Here is a 23,462-nt window from a genome sequence, read left to right as displayed (position 1 = left end):
CTCATTTTTTTTTTAAAAAATTAAAACACCTACTTTCAAAACCCAAACTATATATATCTTTTATATTTAAATTAAATTTCAAAAATTATTTTTTATATTTCATATTTTCGAATCTATATCTATCGAAAAAGTTGACCGACACTTGCGTTCTCAAAAAGCCGCAGTTGAAAAAGCTGTAGCTGCGTTTTCCTACCAGACCTGACTACTTGTGGTGACTACTAGAAAGCTGTGGTCTGACTTTAAAAAAAAAAAAATTGCAATAGCCACCGCAGTTTTTTAAACAACAACTTTTTCTTCAGCTGCTGCATTTGCCCCCAAACAAACCCTTAAAACAAACCCTTGATATACAAGCTGTTGTTGAGCTTGATATCAAGTTTTTAAAAAAGTACTTATTGAACAATAAAATTCATTCTTGAACATAAATTAACAAGTTGAACTATGTACAGACTTAATTTATTAAGCCATAGATTTTCTAAAAAATGTTTGAATTAGTTTAATGGTAACTTGAATGATCTTGAATAAATATTAGTTGAGCCAAGTTCAAGCTATTTATTAACTGCATTGATTCACTTATAGCCTTATTGTTTTGTGAAGTTTAAAAAATAAAAAAAGTTACCAGAAGGTTCATATCTGTTCATTAAGTGCATTTGTTTACTTACATGTTTACTTGCCTGACACTCTTTGACAAAATTATTCTTAGAATTTGAGAATTGAGTGATATTAACCAAATTCTATTTAAATAATATAATAGTTGTTATCGAGCTTAGTTTCAAGTGTTTAACAATTTACTTTTTGAACAATAAAAATTATTCATGAACATAAATAAATGAGTTAAACTTTGTTCAACTTCGTCCATTTAGCTGTCAATTTAAAAAAGAGTTCGAACTTGATTAATTATTGGCTTGAATGATCTTGAGAAAATATTAATGGAGTCATGTTTAAGCTAATTATTGCCCTGTTATTTGTGAAGTTTAAAAATTAATATGAAGTTATTTAAATGCACATACCTAGCTACTTATATGATATTTTTATCTTACCTCTACCTCTAATAATATTTATGTTTTACATGCATAAGATCTGAAAAAGCTGATACATTGACATAAAATTAGTCATCAAATAGATAATTAAGCCGTCTTAAAATTAGTATTTTATTGAGTTCTAAATGATATGCTTGCTTAACAACAATCGAGGATGTTTGTGAATATAAATGAACAAGTAAATTATTGTTCAAGCTTGTTCATTTATATGAGGATTTTTTTAATGTGTTCGAACTTGTTCAATTATGTAAAGGAGCCTTATAGAAATAAGCACGATGTTGTTCATTCATTGGCACATCTTTGCTTACAATCTTACTTGTTTGACATACCCGAACAAAACTATTCTTAGGCCGTTTTCATTTTCTTGATCCCTAATTGACATATCCTTCTTGTCTCTTCACCCCTAGCTGGCATACGCATAAACATGCCCGATTTTTTGAGTGAGGTTTTTGAACAAATTTGATATGTTGAATTGCAGTTGATAAACCCGGATGTTTGTGTGAAAATAGTGGAGAACACTCCTGATGATCCGCGCCAGAGGAAACCCGACATCACCAAGGCCAAGAATTTACTCGGCTGGGAGCCTAAGGTCGTTCTTAGAGATGGTTTGCCCCTCATGGAAGAAGACTTCAGGCAGAGGCTAGATGTTCCCAACAAAAACAACTTCAAATAGCTCTGAATTTTATTATTATTCCTTTTTTGTATTAAAGATTGATTGCGAGCTGCCTATATATTTTTAATACCACGAATTGAATTCTCACTTTTCTTAATTGTAATAAAAGATTGTGAGTTTTACCTGTTGTATACACTGAATATAAAGTTTTCATTTCCTTAATCCATCAAAGCATAATATGTTTTTTTTAATAATAAGCATTGTTTTGAATTTTGATTGCTATTGTTTGCTTGTTTTGGAGGTATATGTGCCTCTTTAGAATAGATTAATATTTTAAGAATTTAAGTATGAAGTTGTTAAGAAAATTAAATTTTATTTCATTTCTATTCTATCTCAATTGAATTTCCCTAATTCTCTTCTTTTCTCTTTGGTTTAAATCATTATATTATAAGAGCCACTCGAATTTGAGTGGCATTTTTATTTTATTTTGTTATAAATAACAACTCAAAATTTGGTTTAAATCCTTACAATTAAGCCTAGTTCAAACTCGAATTAGATAAAGTTATTTAAGCTCCAGTTTAAATTAACAATCATCTAGAATTGTGTTGAGATGCTTTCACTGCTATTTACAGCAGCTCTGCAACTAGACGGATTAGCATTCAGGTGCACGCACGCACGCCTCAAGCTCGTTAGTTCGTCGTTTAGCTATAACAGTCTCGATCGATAGCGATACGCATTATAATTTCTGTCCAGGTGTTTTTTTTTTTGTTTTATTTTATTCTCTCCAAAGTTTTAAGAAATAAAAAAAAAAGTAGGTATTAATTTGATTTAAAATGTAATAGAAACATTTTATTCATGAGAAAACTAAAAATCAAATAAATAAATGTATAATAGTAATAATATGTATTTTAATTTGAAATGTGAAGTGTATGATTTTGATGAAGTATGACACAAAGAGCGATATAATTTGATTCATTAGAACTCTTTTTTAATTGATATTAAATATAAATTTATTTGAATCATGCCACATTAATTTTTGTTTATTCGCATAAAAGGCCAAACCGAACCCCGCGACCCCCACACCCGCTTCAGATACCGCAAAGATTCCTGCCCAACTTCTCTCTCTCTCTAAACATCGTCCGACACTCTCTTTCCCCCTCATACCATCTCATCTCCAACGATGCCGGTGCATTCCGGCATAGAATCCCCCCTCCTCCGTCACCGTGAGCTGCCGGAGCAGCCGCCATCAATCCCCATCTTCCGGCCGAGTATCTGGATCTTATCCATCGCTACTCTTCTTCTCTGTAAGCAATCAACCTCCCTCCCCTCTCAATGATTATTACTCACTCCCTCCCTCTCAGTTTCTCCTCTTCTCTTCCAGTTTTAGGGCAAGCTCTATTCTTCAATTCCAGCCACGGCGATCGGGGAATACACCTGCAAAGCACCGGCGGATCAGATATTGTAGAATCTGACATCGGTGTCGTGGCGACGGACGATTTGCGGTGCTCAAGGATTGGGGTAGAGGCCCTAAAGGCCGGCGGGCACGCGGTGGATGCTGCTGTGGCTGCAGCGCTGTGCCTTGGATTCGTGCATCCAATGTCTAGTGGGATCGGCGGCGGGGCCGGCCGGCTGGATCGTCGACGGCGGATTCGTTTGATTCTCGGGAAACAGCTCCGATGGCGGCATCTGAAGTAAGATTCATGCCAGCTAATAATTAAGGCCTCTCTTCCTTTCTTCCTCTGTGATTATCTGCACTTTGCCCTATGAAGTGTGGGCCTGAATGCGAGGTTAATTTTGACCGAGCTCAATAATTAATTACAAGAAAATCTAAAGTACTACATAAAATCAGCCTGCTAGTATTGTGTGTGTGATAATTTTGTAAAATCAGGAAAACTGTAAAGCGCAATTAAAAATTCTCCGGCTGCTAGGATCCTATATCGTGCGGGGATATTCTACGGCATATAACTTGCGTGGATTGTAGTGATTGATAGCTTAGATTCCCGTGCGAGGAACAATTGTCATTTTTTTAATTAGATTATTGGAGGCTTTGGCTTGAATTTTCCACCATGTGTAATTAGTTTTTAAAATATTCAAATATCTGAAGGGGCTTAATTGTCATATAATACTGACTTGATAAATAAAATATTTAGTTGTTTTTATCATCTTGGAGGAAACGTATGGAACAACATGGTAGTATTCAGAAGTAAAATAGATGCGACTATACTTTTAAGCATTTTGCATCCCTATTTCATATTATTAAATTTATTAAAAATTAATTCGAAATCTAAGAATTTAAATTAATCGGCAAATGTAATTATAAGTAGCTTATTTGATTTAAGAATTTAAATATTGGAGAATTAAAATTTTGCTTTAATCTGATTTTGTCTTGTTCATTTATATTTTGAATAGTTTTCAATGGATTGCCGTTGTTTGATCTGTTATTATTGCTTTAAACTAATGAATTATTAAATAATTCATATAATCTGTTGTGGCATTCAAAAGGGCTATTGTTCCATCAGTGAATACCACTAAGTAATAGAAATTAGTTATTCTATGTATATTACGTTTATTATTTATTATTATTATTATTATTTTATTTTTATAAAATTTCAAACTCACAGCAAATCAAATAATTTATTTTGCAAAAAATGTTTGTTGAATTTAGATTTGTCATTGAATAACACGCAAGAAATAAAGTATGGACAAAGAGAAAAAAAATGAGCAAATCAAAGAAAGGAGCTAAATGACAGTAAATCAAAAGGTTTAGGGCCAGGCAGTCCCTAGGTTTGTTGGAATCAAGAGAAATAGATCCTGGATGGCTGGTTCTCACGAAATGACTTATTAGGCATATCTTGCTTTAGACCTTTAGATATGAGAATCCCCTGAATCTCAATAATCTTATCCCGCATATGAAGTGTGGCCTCGCTGAAGTCAACTTTCTATGAAGTTGTTCAGGTGTTCAACTCCAATGGCTCAGCTTTGTTCCCCTGACCTTGCTCTTTCAGCCTCGATTATTAGACCTTGATAATTCGGCCTCAATGACTTGATCATCCTGCCTCAATGATTTGGTTTTGGTCGCTTGGTTACGTTATTGTTCAGGTGTTCAACTCCAATGGCTCGGCTTTTTTCCCCTGACCTTGCTCTTTCAGCCTCGATTATTCGACCTTGATAATTCGGCCTCAATGATTTGGTTTTGGTCGCTTGGTTACGTTCTCCTTCTCTCGATCGCTTAGGTATCTTATCTTTCACAACCATGCACGGTCGTTCGTGATCTTGTGTTAGGTTCTGCCAATCTCATATTGGAACGGCAGATTGGTCACTTTTTATTAGTACAATATCAAACATAAGACAAATCATATTTAAATCGAATCTTATCTTCGACAATGTACCAAAGTGCCGACTTTGTTCTCTGCAGCCGATCTGTGTATACTTGTATGATGACTTAGTCAATAAATGTTGGTAGAAGACGTTATTTTTCCTTTCCTTCATTAATTTTACTTCAAAGTAGGCTCAAGTAATGTAAAACGTATTTTTAAATAAAAATATTCAAACTTTATCAAATCTCCCCTTTTAACCTATTCAATAAATTTCATTTCATTGCAAATTCCTTCTCAAATGTTCCTAAAATAAACTAATGAATAATGAAAATTTAACGTAGTCTGTTAACTTACTCAGCTTCACACCTCCATCTGCCATGAAACAGAACATGTATGAGAACAACCCCGCAGCAAAGAGGAAAGGTGCACTCTCCATGGGGATTCCAGGAGAGCTCGCAGGCCTCCATGCCGCATGGTTGAGGTACGGGAAGCTCCCATGGAAGGATCTCTTTCGCCCAGCAATAGAGCTTGCAAGGTATGGCATCCCTCTGCCACTTTATCTTGCTCAAATTATCAAAAAGTCCGAGAAAGACATCATGGCCGATCCGGGGCTGCGACAAGTTTTCGCTCCCAATGGCAAACTACTACAGATTAACGATACTTATTCAAACCCCAAGCTCGCTGCTTCCTTGGAGATAGTCTCCATTAATGGCCCAAAAGCTTTCTACAACGGTACCGTCGGAGAGAACTTCATCCATGATTTGCGGAATGCCGGTGGAATCGCAACCATGGAGGATCTTCGGAGTTATAAGGTCGAAGTGAAGGAAGCTGTCGCTGCAGATGTTATGGGTTACAGAGTCTTCGGCATGCCTCCTCCTTCTAGTGGAACAGTTGGGCTGTCTCTGGTGAGTATTTCTATTATCAAATATTCACAATACTTCTTTTGGACATTTACATACAAAGCACACAATTCTTATGCATTTACATTTCTCACGCCTAAACTTTCTAGTTTACAGACATAACAGCCAAATGTTTAATATCACATCAAAAGTAGCACTATCACCACTTCTTAAAACTGAATTAAATATTTTCATGCATAAGTTTAAAACAACTAAGTGCTGTGTATCTAAATATGGAAGTTTGGATATGAGGTATGTAATTACATTAGAATTGTAGGCTAGATCCCCATAGTTCTTACTTTGATCATAAAGTTGCATATATTCATCTTTGTTCATGAAATCCTTAAATTTTGAGTAAGAGGCTTACTATGTGTTAATTAGGTTCTAAACATTTTAGGTGGCTACAAGTCTCTGGATGAAGTTAAAGGCTTGCTCGGGCTACACCGCCTCGTAGAAGCATTCAAACACATGTTTGCCATCCGAATGAACCTTGGAGATCCTGATTTTGTTAACGTGACCGGCCATGTTTCCACCATGCTTTCACCTTCATTTGCAGAAAAAATTAGGCAGAAAATATTTGATAACACTACCTTTGATCCAAGTTACTATCTTCCGAAGTAAGTTCTCTGCCATTTTCTTGTCTTCCATGCCATTTAATATGAAGAAAGGATCTTATAAAAATAATATGCTTCTCAGATGGAGTCAGTTAAGAGACCATGGAACAAGCCATTTATGTGTTGTTGATGCGGAGCGAAATGCAATATCCATGACCACCACAGTAAACAGCTATTTCGGGGCAGGGGTGCTCTCTCCGTTGACTGGTATTGTTGTCAATAATGAGATGGATGATTTTTCCATCCCAACTGATGTTTCTTCAGATCATCTTCCACCAGCTCCGGCGAACTTCATCCAGCCGCAGAAGAAGCCTCTTTCTTCCATGACTCCTCTCATCATCCTTAAGGTACATCAGTCTTCTTCCCCGCTTTACTGTAAGCTCATTGAAATTTATCAGTGTAAGAATATAAAAAGCAAGCATATGATAAATAGTTAGTTAATTTATTAATTAATGATAATAATAATAAATAATTATTGAGTCATTTAGAAAAATTAAAGATTAATACTTGTTTTAACTAAGTTCATTAATATTTTATATGTATTAGCTATGATAAACATAGAATGAATAATAAACACAAATAATCATAAATCAATATTCATTTGTTTAATTTCTTTAATTAAGATTAGTTAGGATTTGAATAAGATCATTAAAGTTACATTAATATTAAGTTATGATAGTTAATAAATCACTTAATCACTTATAGTAATAAATGGTTAACTATAGTTAGGAAGGCTTTAAATTGCATAATTTTGATATACTTAAATGAGCTTAAAATTATAATATTTATTAAGGATAACTCGTGTTTAATTTTAAGTTACAGCACCATAGAATGTTATGCAAAAGGGCTTAAAGCAGAAATACAGATAAACAATTTTCTCCAACTTCTACCAACTCACAATAATTTATTTTTTTACTAACCAAACGACTTACACACCCTTTTAGTTGAGCTTAGTTTATTGTGCATTTGTCTAAGATAATTTGAACAATTATGATTGACCAATGGTTATCGCACTCATAAAATCAATACAATTTTAACAACCCAGTGGTGGAATGTATGTATGATGAGGCAATTTATTGTCCCATCTTTTCACCAAGCTCTATCTTAATTACTTGAATTCTAATATAGAATTTTTTTCAATAAATTTACAGAACAAGCAGCTGGCTGGAGTTGTTGGTGCCAGTGGTGGAATGTATATTATTCCAGCAGTTGTTCAAGTTTTCCTCAACCATTTTATTCTCGGTTTTGATCCTCTGGAAGCAGTTCAAAGACCAAGAGTATACCATAAGGTCGGTATGTTGTATTTATGTTTTTTTTTTTTCAATTAGGGGTAATTTGATGTTTTGGTTTTATTTACCATAAAAGGGACTTAAGATTCATGAGAGAGTGATAGAAAGAAGTGTAGAAGTTGTAATCCCAAGCCGTTTTTTCTTTCTCCCCATCTTGTGCTAGGAGAATCTCTCTTCCCATGGACGTAGGCGAATCAACTTAACTCCAAATCATGTAAATATTTCGTGTTTGATTGTTGTTGTGTGAATTTATTCGTTTCCACATTGTTTTCACAGAACAATTAGCATTAGAGCTTTGGGTTCGTGATCGGAACGTGGTTCGGCTTCGACAACAACAAATCCGACATGTGATGCCAATGGTTTTTGCAATGATTGGTTTGAAGTGCTTTGTCGGCATATTTGAAGGTTCCGAAGGCAGGAAATCTGACATGCAGGCAGAGACGCGACTCAAGAAGGAGCCACAAGTGGACATCTAGTTAGCTCTAATCCAGCGGTGCAAACAACAGGAGCGGTTCCAACGACAACAGGCAACGGTTCCAGATAGTCCTGCTGTAGGCTTCGCGTAGAGCAAATAAAAAAAAGAGGTGGCGGCAGGGTTCGCGTGGAACATAGGAAAAAAAAGAAAATTTTTAAAAAAGGAATAAAAAAATTCTGGATAGACAAAAAGGAAAGAAAAATTTATTCTTTATTCAGAAATAAAAGAAAAAAAGAAAAAAAGGAAAAAATATTTTTTTCAGGTGAAATTTTTATTGTTTGTTTTTTTCAAGTAGTCAAAATACGATAAAAGAATATTTCATAGAATATTTTATTCTGTTAGAGGAATATTTTTTTAGAAGGCGATTCAAATAGTGGTAGCAGCAATGAACGATAATACGGTATCAAGTTTTTCAACTTCTACTATGGTAGTGGAAAAGTTTATTCATCACGTGGTTGCGCATTCCATCAAAATCGATGTTAAGAAATTCGACGATCAAGATAACTTTGGCATGTGCCAATGCGAGGAGATGAATGCGCTGTATTTTTTGAGTATGGAGGAAGATCTAGATCGCGAGGAGCGTCCTGATGAGATGTCAGAAAGAAATTGGTTAAAAATAAACCGGAGTGCTTATGGCTTGATCAGAAATTTCTTGGCTCAGGAGATCAAATATGGATGATGATAGAGACTTTTGCAAAAAAAAAATGTTGATGTTACTGGAGAACAAATATCTCACAAAGGGTATGGAGAATAGTCTCCATATGAAGCGCTAACTCTATAGATTTCAAATGAGATAAATGGTTACTATTAACGAGCACTTGAAAGACTTCATAAAACAGATCTGTTACATTTGGACGCGGAGATTGAAGATTAAGACAAGAAGTTTCTTCTGTTGAATTCATTCCCACATGAGTACAAAAACTTTACCATGATAATCATTCATATGAACGAGTTTTTGAATTATGGAGAATTGACTACTACAATGTTAATCCAGGAGTTTCGTAGAAAGGACAGGGAGTATGCAAAGATCGAGTCGGCTGAGGCACTTACATTTCTACGTGACAAATCTAAGAAGAAGAGAAAATCAACAAAGAAAGGTGCAGCGACAATACTTCTCAATAACTGGGCAAGTTTTTGGGCACGGTCTTGAGAAATATCAATGTATTGTCTGTTTAAAGATTGGTCATTAGAAGAAGGATTATCCGAAGCCGAAGGAGAAGAGAACGCATTTGAGGTGAAAGCCAATATCAATGTAGAAAGATATGAAGAGACGGATTCAGATATATCATTATTTGTAGTTTCTCACTGTTTGTTTATGAATGATTCATGTTGGATTCTGGACACAGGTGCTACCTATCACATTTATTCTTATTGATGATGGTCATATACGTACAAGGAGCTAGATCACAATACGGTGATTATAGATAACTATCAAGCTTGTCGTATTATTGGTGTAGAAAGTATCTTTATCAGAATATATATGGTACTTAGAAGGAGTTGACCAATGTTAAACAGGTTTCACAAATTAGGAAGAATTTGTTGTTAGTTGGGGCTTTAGAGTCCAAGGGCTACAAGGTAGTTATTGAGGTAGTCATTGAGGTAAGCGTTCTGAGAACATGTCGTCAAGCACTGGTTTTTATGAAGGGAGTTTGTCATCAGAACATTTATTATCTTATGGGTAGTACAGTGACTGGAACGACTGCTATTGTTGATGATTCTTCTGACGTACTTACATTGTAGCATATGCGGCTAGCTCATGCTGGGGAGATTTTATTTCAGGCTTTGTTAAAACAAGGATTGATAAAATGAGTTAGCACTTGCAAGCTTGATTTTTGTGAACATTGTGTATTTGAAAAGAACGCAAGGGTATCTTTTGGTATCGCCATCCATATTACAAAATGTATTGTATAGTATGTTTAAACAGTTGTTTGGGATCCGACAAAGACAATATCATTCAGAGGGCGGAAATACTTTATTCTTTTATTAATAATTACTCTTGGTATGTTTGGGTATACACCATGAAACACAAAATGAGGTGCTAGAGATTTTTATAACTTGGAAAAAACTAGATTCTGACTCAGATTAATAAAAAAATCCGATGTATCAGATCAAACAAGGGGGAAAATAAACTTCGAATGCATTCTTGAAAGAATGTCAGAGTGCTAAGATAGAGCACCACTTCATTATTTGAAAGATACCACAACAAAACAGGGTAGCATAAGAGAATGAATCATATTTTGGCAGAGAAAGTTCGTTGTATGTTATCCAATGTTAGCTTGGATTGAGTCTATTGGGCATAAACCATAGACTATGCCTATTATTTGGTGAAATGTTTGCCTCCTACAACTATTGGGAAGAAGATCCCAAAGGAGATGTGGTCAAGACATCCTGCTAGAGATTATGAGCACATGTGAATGTTTGGGCGACCAACTTACTACAATGTGTAGAATGGTAAACTGGAACAAGAAGCAAAGAAGACAATTTTCATTGGCTTCAAATGTGGAGTCAAGGGATTGAAGCTTTTTAATTAGTCAGAAATGAATGTTGTCATAACATAAATATTATATTCTCAATCAACTTTATTGATGATTACTCTAGGAATGTTTGGGTGTACACCATGAAGCACAAAAGCGAGGTGCAAGAGATTTTCATAACTTAGAAAAAATAGATTGAGACTCAGACTGGTAAACAATATCTGTGTATCGGATCAGACAATGGGGGCGAATACACTTTGAATGTGCTCTTGTAAGAGTGTCAGAGAGTTGGGTTAGAACGTCATTTCACTATTTGAGAGACACCACAACAAGACGGGGTGGCGGAGGGGTGGAACCAAATTTTGGTGGAGAAAGTTCGGTGTATGTTATCCAATGATTGGTTGGATAGAGTTTATTGGGCAGAAGCCATAGACTATGTTTGTCACTTGGTGAGTCATTTATCTTTTATAGCTATTAGGAAGAAAACCCCAAAGGAGATGTGGTCAGGACATCTTGCTAGAGATTATGAGCACATAAGAGTGTTTGGGTGTCCAACGTACTGCAATGTGCATAATGATAAACTAGAATCACGGGCAAAGAAGATAATTTTCATTGACTTCAGGCGTGGATTCAGGGGCTTGAAGCTGCATGATCAGTTGGAAAGGAATGTTGTCATTAGCAGGGATATTACATTTAACAAGGTAAGCTTGTTGAAATATCAGGACTCAAAGCAGGTGGAGAGTGTTCTATTGGGATCAAATATGCAACAGTAGTTGGAGTTTGATGAAACTTTGATTATTTCACAATGTTCGTCCACTCCGACTCAGATACCTGATTTAGCTACAGCTCAAGAGGTATTTATTGATAGTGTTTAGGAGAAGATGGAAGAGGATATTGAGGATGAGATTTCTGCTCAAGAATCTATTAACAGGAGCAGGAACAGACGTCAGAATGTCTCAGAATCAGTTTGGTTGAGGAATCATATTGCATTTGTAGTTTCAGTCGTTGAGACAGAAATTTATTGTCACTACAAAGAAACGGTGGAAAATCCATACTATTATCTTTGGATAGCGGCAATAGACGAAGAGGTGGAGTCTTTCAGAAGAATATTACTTGGATGTCGGGTGAGGCTTCCTCCTGGAAGGAAAGCCGTGAGGTACAAATGAGTGTATGCAAATAAGGATAGGTCTAATGGAGATGATATGTAGTGCAAGACAAAATTAGTGGTAAAAGATTTTGCACAACGAAAAGGGATTGACTTTGACAAGTTTCTCCCTAGTTGTCAAGAATCCCTTAATCAGTGTTCTAATAGCACTTATAGCATAGTACGGTCTGATCTTTGAATAACTCGTTGTGAAGACTACATTTTTATACGGAGCATCAAAAGTCTTGGTTTGCAACCTAAACAAGTCTTTATATGAGTTGAAGCACTCACCGCGATAGTGGCATAAAAAATTTGATTAGTTCATGAGGGCATAGGAGTATACGAGGAGCCGATATGATCATTGTGCATACTTTAAGAAGTTGGCAAACAACAAGTTTGTTTACTTGCTTCTATATGTAGATGATATGTTGATTATATTTGCTAATCAGATTGAGTTTGATAAGATGAAGAATCAACTGTCCAAACATTTCAAATGAAGGAGTTCGGTGAAGCTCGTAGAATTCTTGGCATGGAGATTCTCAAAGGCATGTCAGCGGGAAATGTTTGACTTTCACAAGGAGCTTATGTTCAGAGGGTATTGAATAAATTTGGGGTTGATGACTCGATTAAGGCGGTTAGTCTACCAATTACATCTCACTTTTAGTTAAATTTAGATCAGTGTTCTAAAGATGATCAAAAAGAAAAGATATACGATCAGTTATTTATGTTAATGAAGTGGGCAGTTTGATGAATGTCATGATTTGTACTAGATCAGGCATTACACAAGAAGTTTGTGTTGTGAGCAGGTTCATGCATGATCAAGGAAGGAAACACTTACTGATTGTGAAGAGTATTTTGAGGTATCTGAAGTGTACAATTGATGTTGGTTCGGTGTTTGAGAGACAATGACCTATTACAGATTTGTGTGTAGACTACACCGACTCAGACTATACAAGTGTTATAAATAGACAAATATCTATGATTGATTATTTATTCACATTTGCAGGAGGACCAGTCAATTGGAGGTTGTTTTTTCAGCTTAATGTTGCTTTGTCCGCTACGGTGTAGTACATAACGGTTACGGAGATGATGAAGGAATTGATATTGATGCAAGGCTTATTGAATGCCTTGTGAGTTGTTCAAGAGTCTATGTCGACGTTTTGTGACATTCAGAGTACAATATTTTTTGTCATAAATTCAATTAATCATGCTCACATCTAACACAATAATGGAAGGTACTGCTTTATTTAGGATTTAATTGATGACGACAATATTCTGTAAAATTAAATAGATACAAAGAAGAATCCAACTGACATGCTCACGAAGTACTACCAGTCAAAAAGTTCACATACTGCAAATGTTTGGTGAACATCTGAGACCAGGACCGATTGCTCACTCGGGCATTTTGAAGAACTACGCGAGGCTTGAGCCCTTTGGGAGTGTGGGTATATGCAGACAACCATCTTGGTGCAGCCGATTCGGAGTTTGAAGCTCATTTGGTCATCTCTTATCTAGAAGTAAGAGATGAGGTTGAGGCTTAGAATATTGTTTTTTTTTTCTTTTTTTTTTCTTTTTATCTGGTAATTTAGTCTTTTGGTTTTATTTAATTGTACGTCTAATCCTCTATAAAAGGGATTTAAGGTTCATGATAGTGACGGCGAGAAGTGGAGTTGTAAACCCAAGCCATTTTTTCTTTCTCACCACTCGGTGCTCGTGGAATCTCTCTCCCCGCGGACGAAGACAAATCAACTTACCGCCGAAACACGTAAATATTTTGTATTTGATTGTTATTGTATGAATTTCTCCATTTCGTTATTATTTTTGCATAACATTGTATACCTACATAGCACCCAATACTTATGTATATACTTATCCAACACCTATATTTTGCTTTGTACATTTCAGCAAAACAAATCTTTCATATCATATCAAAAATATCATTTTTTTTTTAACTTATAAAAAGTGAAATACACCTTTCTAATATGTAAAAATTGAAGTTTAGGTGTCAGATATATAAATATATAGGAACTGAGTGGAATCTTCGTAAATCTTCCTTTAAATATTTTTCTTAAGCATAAATGGGCCGCTAAATTCATCTAAACATACAGCTCATCCCAAACGTTGTGCTGTATGAGAACTGGACGGCCATTGATGATGAACAGATACAAGTCTCCCTCGAAGCGCAGACATTCTTGAAGCAAAGAGGTCACCAACTCCGCAACATCTCCGGGGGCTCGGTCGCCCAATTTGTCGTCCATAACCTTCAAAATCCAGTTCCGGTTGTCGAAGAAAGAAAAGATGGGATCTTTTATGGTAAGCTCACTGCTGTCAGTGATCCTAGAAAAGATGGAGGACCTGCAGGGATTTGAGACTCCCATTTCTCCACTGTCTGGTGTCCCAGCATTCACTCGCAATGAAGAAGGTATGCTTCATGCATTAAAGATGTTTTGTGCAAATATATACATCTAATGTGTGTGTCTGTGTGATATTTGTAATCCAAAAATCGGTGTTAGTGTAACATACTTGTGCCTGTTTCAGTGTAAATTCTGTATTAAAGAAACTTAGACTATTGTGATTGATGAACAGTTGGGCATCTGAAGGTAATGTAAAATCTACTTGTTTAATGTTTTAAGATGTGAATAAATTGGTTGGAAATGAAGAATTGGATTCTCAATAACAATATGACTATTGTCTTTTATTTTGAGATTTTATATTCTGTATTTACATGTCTATCTTATCACATGAAAAATATCACCTTTATTAACTTTAACATGTGAAACATAAGGTCAATTAGTATAAAAATAAAAATTAAAATTTAGATGTTAGATGTATAAATATATAAGAATTTTGTTGTAGCCATGTAAAGTTTCTTTTATAGGGCCTTTACATGCATACCACCCAATTCCTATGTATTTATATATCTAATGCCTAAACTTTGCTGTTTACAATTACACCACCTGAATTTTGCATATCACATAAAAAATATCACCATTTTGACATTCACAAAGTGAAATACGCATTTTCATACATATATAAGATGATATGTATGTAACAAATTAAGTTTATGTGTTGGATAAATAAATACATAAGAATTGAGTGGTATGCATGTATATCGCTCTAATTTATAGTGCTGGAGTCTTGGAGCACTTCTCTCCATTGTTTTTTTTTTTTCTTTTCAATTATACTATTATTTTTTTCCTTAAACTTATGTGCTGACATTTAATATGGTTTCATTAGGTTATTTATTTATTTATTTATTTATTCTCGGACTTAAACTTCATGTTTTGATCTTACGAGAGTTTTTGGATGTGGTTTTCTTTTTTTTTGCATAATTAATGTTTGACTCTAAACTCTAAATAAGAAATCGTGGGACAAATCTTAATACATAAACAAATGATGATAAATGTCGGTTCAATAAACAAAATTTGAATAGTGCTCTACTTATTAAATATATTGATGCGTGCTGAAAAATTCACGGCAATAGAGTAATAGATCATCGTCTTGGCATTGCACGAGGATTCAACACATATTCAGATGAAAGAAAAACAACCAGTGATGACACTAAATGTTTTTAAGTGGAAAACCCGTAAAAGGAAAAAACCACGAGGTCTGACCCAGTTATAAAAATTCACTATATGTTGACTTTTCAATTATACTATTATTTTTTTCCTTAAACTTATGTGCTGACATTTAATATGGTTTCATTAGGTTATTTATTTATTTATTTATTCTCGAACTTAAACTTCATGTTTTGATCTTACGAGAGTTTTTGGATGTGGTTTTCTTTTTTTTTGCATAATTAATGTTTGACTCTAAACTCTAAATAAGAAATCGTGGGACAAATCTTAATACATAAACAAATGATGATAAATGTCGGTTCAATAAACAAAATTTGAATAGTGCTCTACTTATTAAATATATTGATGCGTGCTGAAAAATTCACGGCAATAGAGTAATAGATCATCGTCTTGGCATTGCACGAGGATTCAACACATATTCAGATGAAAGAAAAACAACCAGTGATGACACTAAATGTTTTTAAGTGGAAAACCCGTAAAAGGAAAAAACCACGAGGTCTGACCCAGTTATAAAAATTCACTATATGTTGATATTACAGAGGTCTCTTGTCCCACAGATGGGAAATGATTACTAGATTTTTAGATTACGTCGTCTAACGGTGTCCGGTCAGTGGTGGTCGACGGCAGTTGATGACGGTAGGCGGTGATCGACGATGACTGACAGAGGTTGACGGAGGTCGACGGTGGTCAATGCGGTCAATGACGGTTGGTGGTGGTTACGATAACAGAGATGATGTTGGACTTGAGCTCCTTCTCAATGTCTCAACTTCTCTCTCAAGCCTCCTCCCCTCATGTGAGGGGTGGGGCTCTACTTATAGTCACAGATGGGAAATGGTTACTAGATTTTCAGATTACGTCGTCTGACGGTGTCCGGTCAGTGGTGGTCGACGACAGTTGATGACGGTAGGCGGTGATCGACGATGACTGACAGAGGTCGACGGAGGTCGACGGGGGGCAATGTGGGCAATGACGATTGGGGGGGGGTATGATTGTTATCTTTCAAATGTATCCGAAAATATTCTAAGAATGATTTAATCGCGTGATCTGAGCTTGATTTAACTCGGATTGGACTAACCTTGATATCATCCGTCTCATCAAGTCGGTCAGTTTGACTATAAGTTTGTTGAAATTGGAGCTCTGGATGACTTTTAATTGAAGTTTGAATGTTTCTAACTCAAAAGTTTGCATCGAGATTTGCGTCACGAGATACGTGATGGATGATGAAATTTCATATGATAAAAAATTGTTGATGCGTATCCTATATATATTTTTTCTAAAATTAGAAAATTTGATTTTATTATATCACTAATGTGGATTTTTATTTTTGGTGAAGTTTTGAGAAGGAGCTCATAAGACGCGGAATTATGGGGAGAAGAACTAAAAAAAAAAATTTAATTGGGAGCATAAACCCCCCTAGTTGGGCGTTTGTTGTAAAAATGCAAGAAACACCCCCAGCATTTCTCCAATAAACGCCCCACAAGGGTGTGTTTCCTTCCCTCAAATCATGCTTAATTTCCTCTTGGTTTTTGATTCTTGCTTCCCCGGTCCTCTTTTCTTCATCTTCGTCTGTCAATCATCTTCTTTGAACTTTGGCTAGTCGTTGCTCTGCTGCTTTTCTTTCAACGTTCTTCTTATCTTTTTCTAATTATTTCTTTATTTTTTTATAATACAATTTAATTTATGTAGTTGTATTATGTTTTATTTTTTTAATTATTATTTAATATTAATTATAATTTGTTAAATATTGCTCTAATTTCTTTTAAGATTAAAAATGTTATGTCGATATGTTACCGAAATTTTTTCTCAAATCTTCAACAGCTAATTTTTTAAATTTTTTTGGAATCATATCAGTATTTTTCTTAATTTATTTATGATATGTCAAAATGTTGTTCGTCGCCTTCCTAAATTATCGACGATATGTTGAGATGTTGTCCCTTATTTTCCTAAATTACCCTCGACATATCGAAATGTTGACCATATTTTTTTCTTAATTCAATTATGCTATGAAATCATATAATATAATTAGATTAAAATTAATAATTAATTTATTATTAATATAATTAATATTTTCATTTTAATAATTAAAAAAATAAATAGAACAACTTAAACATTAGATTGATTTGTATATAGTATGGAAACTCGATGGCGCATGGCTATTGGTCCGAAAAAGATTGAAATAGACCTCTACTGTTTGTGTAGCAACGATATGTACTGATCTTATACAATTATTTTTAACAATTTTAAAATTTTTAATAAAATCACTTATTTACTCAGCATATATCAATTCATTAAAAAAATTTTATCATTATTTTTAATTTACTTCACTCTCATATGCTTCTATCTTTTATTTTCATGTTCTCATAAGATGTTGTTTGGTAATTTGTGTGACAATATTTTTCACGTGTCGTTGGGATCTTGTCTTATCCTTATTCGCTAGCAGGTACGAGAATGTTTTAATTTATCAATTCTTATAGTTACAAATGATTTTTTTTTGTTGTACATCTCATTTTATTTCACATATATCTCTATCAGAAACTATTATATCATAATAATCAACGCTTTGATTAAATAAGTACTTTTAGGAACCTTTCCCCTTAGTATAATAAAACAAATTAGAATAAATTATTTAGGGATATATGTGCATAGAAGATAGTGCATCTGAAGCTACTTAGAATTTTGTCAAATGTGTCTAAACTGCCTTATGAAAGCTTGAGATGTAAGTCGTTTTTATACCCGCTTCCTCACCTGGAAGTTATTGTAGCTACGGATGTATTTTTTCATTACATATATCATGATAGTCAACGCTTTCCCCTTCGCATGAAAACACAGATTAGAATAAATTATTGAGGGATATATGTGAATGGAATGCAGGGCATTTGAGGCTACATAGAAGTTTGTCAAAAAAACCTAAATTGCCTAAGAAGATGTAAGTGGTTTTGGTACCCCCATCCTCATATGAAAGTTCAGATAGCCACAGATACATTTTTTCAGTGCATATATCATGTTAGTCAATGATTTCTTGAGTGTTCTCTAGGACTTATCTCCTTAGCATGACACTACAAAATAGAACAAAGTATTTAGGGATATATGTGAATGGAGTACAATGGATTTGAAGCTATGTAGAACTTTGTTAAAAAAAACCTAAACTGCCTAAGGAGAGCTACAAATGTAAGTGGTCTTTGTACCCCCTCATCATGTGGAAGTTCTTGTAGCTACATATTTGGAACTATGACGACTAATGCATCAAAATGTTTTAACTGGGTATTGTGGTGTGCTCGAGGACTCTCAATCCAAAGACAACTTGGATTAGAAATACAATGGACAAAAATAGAACAAGAGCACAAGAGTGTGCCGGTTATGCCGGTTGTGTAAAAATATGTGGCATAATAGAGCAACATGTCCCTTCAATTCAAGTACACGCATGTGAGATTAAGATATTGTAATTAAACTCCATATACCCATACCGTGACTTTAATTCATGTTTTTCCTCCTCACATTTAACTTTTCATCTATGAGCATTCTAATTGTTGTGTAGAGATGTTCAAGGCATCAAATCTAGGGGGCCACCGTTGCCGTGGTAGACATATTGTTCAGGCAGAAAACGACACATTACGGGCAGACACATCACCAAGTATTACATCGATAGGTGAAGCTCATTGAGAAGCAAACCCAAAGTAGGTCATATGAAGTACATGTTTTTTTAATAAATTGAATTAGTTCATTATAACTATTAAAATAATTGATTTTATGTAGGGAATTATTCTTCATGCGACCAGCCATTTTCTAGTGGCACAAGAGTGGAAAGTGCAGTGCCCACGTTTTATTCATTCACTGCAAGTTGTTGTTGTAGACTGTGTCAGACGCTTTCAGTAAGTTAGATTAGACCAACAACTATGAACAATGTTGGTCGAGTGGCGGTGCCCCTTAACCAACACATTTCATTTACCTGTTGGTAAGATAAAATGAAGTACATATTAACATATTACTATGTTAATTATCATTCTCTAACCTTACAAAAAATTTATTTTTCTCAGGTGTGATGAATATCATTTTGCAAAATATTCTTTAGTATTTGGACTAACGGAAAAACCATGATAGGGTCGAATGTTGCTGGTCCACATTTGCGTTGGCCAAGTTGGTCAGCATGTTTTGATGATTTGTTGGGGGACCACCCCATAGATGATGTTTTCTTTTATCATCTTGTAGATCAAACAATAACATAACACTTGTTTATGGGACGCTTTGAAGAAAAGACAATCATATCGCTTCGTTGGCTCTACTGGCAATATTATAGGGAGCCTTACAACGATTACCTCTTCTAGAATTTTTATGGCTTGTCAGGGCCCATATGTTGTTTATATTAGGGTGTTTTCTTCTTCTAAACATGTCTGAATCATATGTATATTTAGAATACTTAACATTAATGGAAAGTTTAAAGGAGTTTGGAAGATATTCTTTGGGAGGCGTAGTGCTTGCACGACTATATAGAGAATTGAATTTGTCAACTAAGCACACTCGTCATAATACTATTTGGTGTTTGCACTTGCTACAAACATAGTATTGGGAGCACTTACATGTGGCAGACCCACCCTTCATGTTCCGACCCCTCAAGATTTATCAGGCAAATCCCTTGCATTCGGGTACCAAATTAACTATATTTATATATAAACATGCAACATTTTAAGTCTGATTCATCTTGTTTACTTAAATAACATGCAGATCGAATGAAGAGTGGCTACGTACATGGTTCTCTGGAAATGTAAGTATGTACAAAAATGAACTCAATGGACTCGGTCAGATTCAGGTTCAACACTAAACCCCTAAATTCAATCCCACCTTCTTCTCATTTTTTTTATCTTAAATATAATTACTTCATATGCATGTTTATTTTTCGCTATATTTAGATTTATATATAACTTTGTTACATGACATGTTTTCAGAACATTGATATTTGGTCTGCCCGGATTCCAATAATTTGTTGGAAGCTTGTCGAGTGGCACCTTTTAGATCATGTTTTGCAGCAGTTCTCAAGCATTCAATATATATATATATCCCTACAAAACAAGGTTTTAAAAGAGTCGATGGGTGAAGTAAGGCTGAAGTTGATTGGATACACTATCACCAGAGGTATATCGAGATGTGGAACAACCATCGGGTGTATATAGTGCAATTAAACCCAACGAAAGGAGACAGAACAAGAGTTGGCCTAATATTTGAAATGGTACTCATCTTAGACATCTCTCTACCTAGTGCAGTCCACTATTCAGCTACCGAAAACATATTTCCTCTGATAGCCAAGAGAGAGAATAATGTTATGTGTTTAATATATTTAGTTGTTGCTGCTAATCACTTTTATTGTAGTACCTAATAATAAATGTAATTCTTCAAATGTACAGTTGGATTACTTTATTCGTAGTAACGATATTGTAGAGCAGTTTGGAGTGGAGCACAATGGAGGTGCTAGCTTAATGAAACAAAGATATGATGAGATATTGGAGCTCTCATGTAAAGTGGAACGATCCATCCAAATTGGATATAGCGCATTTGATCAGTAGGTGAGACACGATTTCAAGGCTGGGCCATCTCACAGAACATATGTCAGACCATCTGGTCCCTGAAAATTAATTTTTAATATTCCACATCATTCATGTTACACAATCGTGAGAAGACCAATAACAAATGTTCCAAGGAGATCTTTAGCTTCCTGAGCAATATAGATCAGATACTCCAAGGAAATCTCTCTTGAATGAGTCGCAAGAACAATAATATCCACAATCATCAGCTTACCTTTGGCATTGAACATTTTCAGGCTCCTCCAGCTATGTTTGACCCTCTGACTTTGTAGGACCCTACGAATATGTAGGACCTAATGGCTATACAGGACCCACCGACTATGCATGAACCAATGGCTATGGAGGACCACTGACTTATGAGGGCCCATCATATTTCAAATCTATGTTTTGTAATCAAGTGTGTAGTGGAACAATAAACATAATGAAACAACATCTTACCGACACACACAAGGACATTAAACCATGCACGAAAGCCCCCACTGAAGTTCAAAAGAGATGCAAGAAAGCAATATAAGAAGATGAAAAATTCAAAGCACGATGAGACAATGTCTTAAATGATATTAGAAGTAGTGCAACAAATATTGGTGAAGGCCAAAATGCTACAAATTCATCTTTAATTAACTCCTCCCAGAGGCCACTTAGAGGTGGAGGTCCAATGGATTCTTTCACCACAACTCAAGTAAGAAATTCTACTCTAAATTCTAAGTTGAAAAAAGATGAAAGAAAAGAAGCATGGTGGGCAATTGGCAAATTATGTTACTCAGAGGCATTAACGTTTTATATTGCCAATGACCCATATTACATGTATATGTATGAAGCATTTGCTATTTTAGGATCTGCTTTTACTTAGCCTACAATGCATGAATTGAGAACTTGGATACTCAAAGATGAGATTGCTACAATCAACAAGATGTTAGAAGAGCATAAAAAAGCATGGAGTAAATATGGGTGTTTGATTATATCAGACAGTTGGATAGATGGAAAAAGTTGAACTTAAATTAACTTTCCTGTGAATAGTCCAGTTGAGACTTTTTTTCTTAAATTTATGGAAGTTTCTAATGCTATCAAAAGTGATTGTTTACTATTTACTTATTTGGATGATGTGATTGGGAAAATGAGAAAAAAAATGTGGTGCAAATTATTACATATAATGGGTCAAACTATGTGTATGCGAGTAAAAAATAATGGAGAAAAGATAACACATTTATTGGACACCATGTGTAGCGTATTATATTGACATAATGTTAGAAGACCTTGGAAAGTTGAAAATTCATAAGACCAAACTAGCTAAAGTAAACAAGTTGTAAAATTCATTTATGAGCACACATGGGTTTTAGGTTTGATGAGATCATTTACAAAAGAGAGGTAACTTATTCGTCCAACCATCATACGGTTTGCTAAGGCATATTTGACCATTCAAAGCATTTACAAGCAGAAACAACCACTTCAGGCAATGTTCTCCTCATAGACTTTCAATGGGTAAAGAAGACGAAAGTTATAAAAGCTTGTGTTGTTATTATATTTGATCTACATTTTTTGGGTCATATTGCTTATTGTATCAAAAGTATTGTGCCGCTTGTAAATTTTCTAAGAGATGCTGACTCACAAGAAAGGTCAGCTATGAGTTATATACTTATATTTATGAGTTAATGGATTTGGCAAAAGGAAAAAAATGCTTATAATTGTGGGCATAATGAAAAGAAGTATGGATTTATTTGAAGGAAATTTGATTGAAGATGGAAAGTCCAACTTCATAAACCACTGCATGCAACGGGTTATTATTTAAACCCTCAATTTTGTTTTGAGGATAATTTTTCTAATAATGATAAGATAAAAGAAGGGTTAATTTCTTGTACGAAAAGAATGTTAGACTTTTAAGATCGTTTTAGAGCTGATATTTAACTAAACTTATATGATAACTTACGAGAAGACTTTGAGAGTAGAGTTGCTATGGATTCAAGAAAGTTGATATCTCTTGCTGATTTGTGAATGAGATTTAGTGAAAAAACACCCAATTTAATAAATTTTGCGATTCGAGTTCTTAGCTCCATATGCAGTTCATCAGGTTGTGAAAGAAATTGGAGGACTTTTGAATCGGTAATAATTTTTTTATTTCTTAGAAGTTAAAATTATTATTATTTGTTTTTACATCACCTCTTAAAAAATAAAGTTTTTTTTTTCTTAGATTCATACTAAGAAGGGGAACCAATTGGAGCACAAGAGGTTGAATGCTATGATACATGTAAGATATAATACTAGATTTAGAGAGAGAAATACAAGAAGAAAACAAGTCCAATCCAATATTGATAAATAACATAGATTCTGATGATGCATGAATTATTGAGAAAGAAGATTTAGTGCTTTCACAAGAACATTCTTGGATGAATGAAGACGAGCATGTCTTTGATGTTGATGTAATAAAAAATGCGCCAACGACAAATGCAAATGA

At 34.7% G+C, this 23,462-nt stretch overlaps 1 protein-coding gene across 1 annotated transcript; it reads left to right on the top strand.

Moving 5' to 3' along the window:
• Window positions 1-2,756: 2,756 nt before the first annotated feature.
• On the top strand, window positions 2,757-14,487 carry LOC110026700 (gamma-glutamyltranspeptidase 3-like). Its single transcript, XM_020727760.1, is given in 8 exon segments — window positions 2,757-2,954; window positions 3,032-3,268; window positions 3,271-3,341; window positions 5,354-5,872; window positions 6,248-6,483; window positions 6,563-6,827; window positions 7,632-7,769; window positions 13,971-14,487. Coding segments are annotated over 8 exon segments (1,851 nt in total). The 5' UTR covers window positions 2,757-2,830; the 3' UTR covers window positions 14,232-14,487.
• The last annotated feature ends 8,975 nt before the right edge of the window (window positions 14,488-23,462 follow it).

This window comes from Phalaenopsis equestris, unplaced genomic scaffold (genome assembly GCF_001263595.1).
Source record: "Phalaenopsis equestris unplaced genomic scaffold, ASM126359v1 Scaffold000392, whole genome shotgun sequence".
Taxonomy (NCBI): domain Eukaryota; kingdom Viridiplantae; phylum Streptophyta; class Magnoliopsida; order Asparagales; family Orchidaceae; genus Phalaenopsis; species Phalaenopsis equestris.
This window is presented reverse-complemented; position numbering and strand designations above follow the sequence as displayed.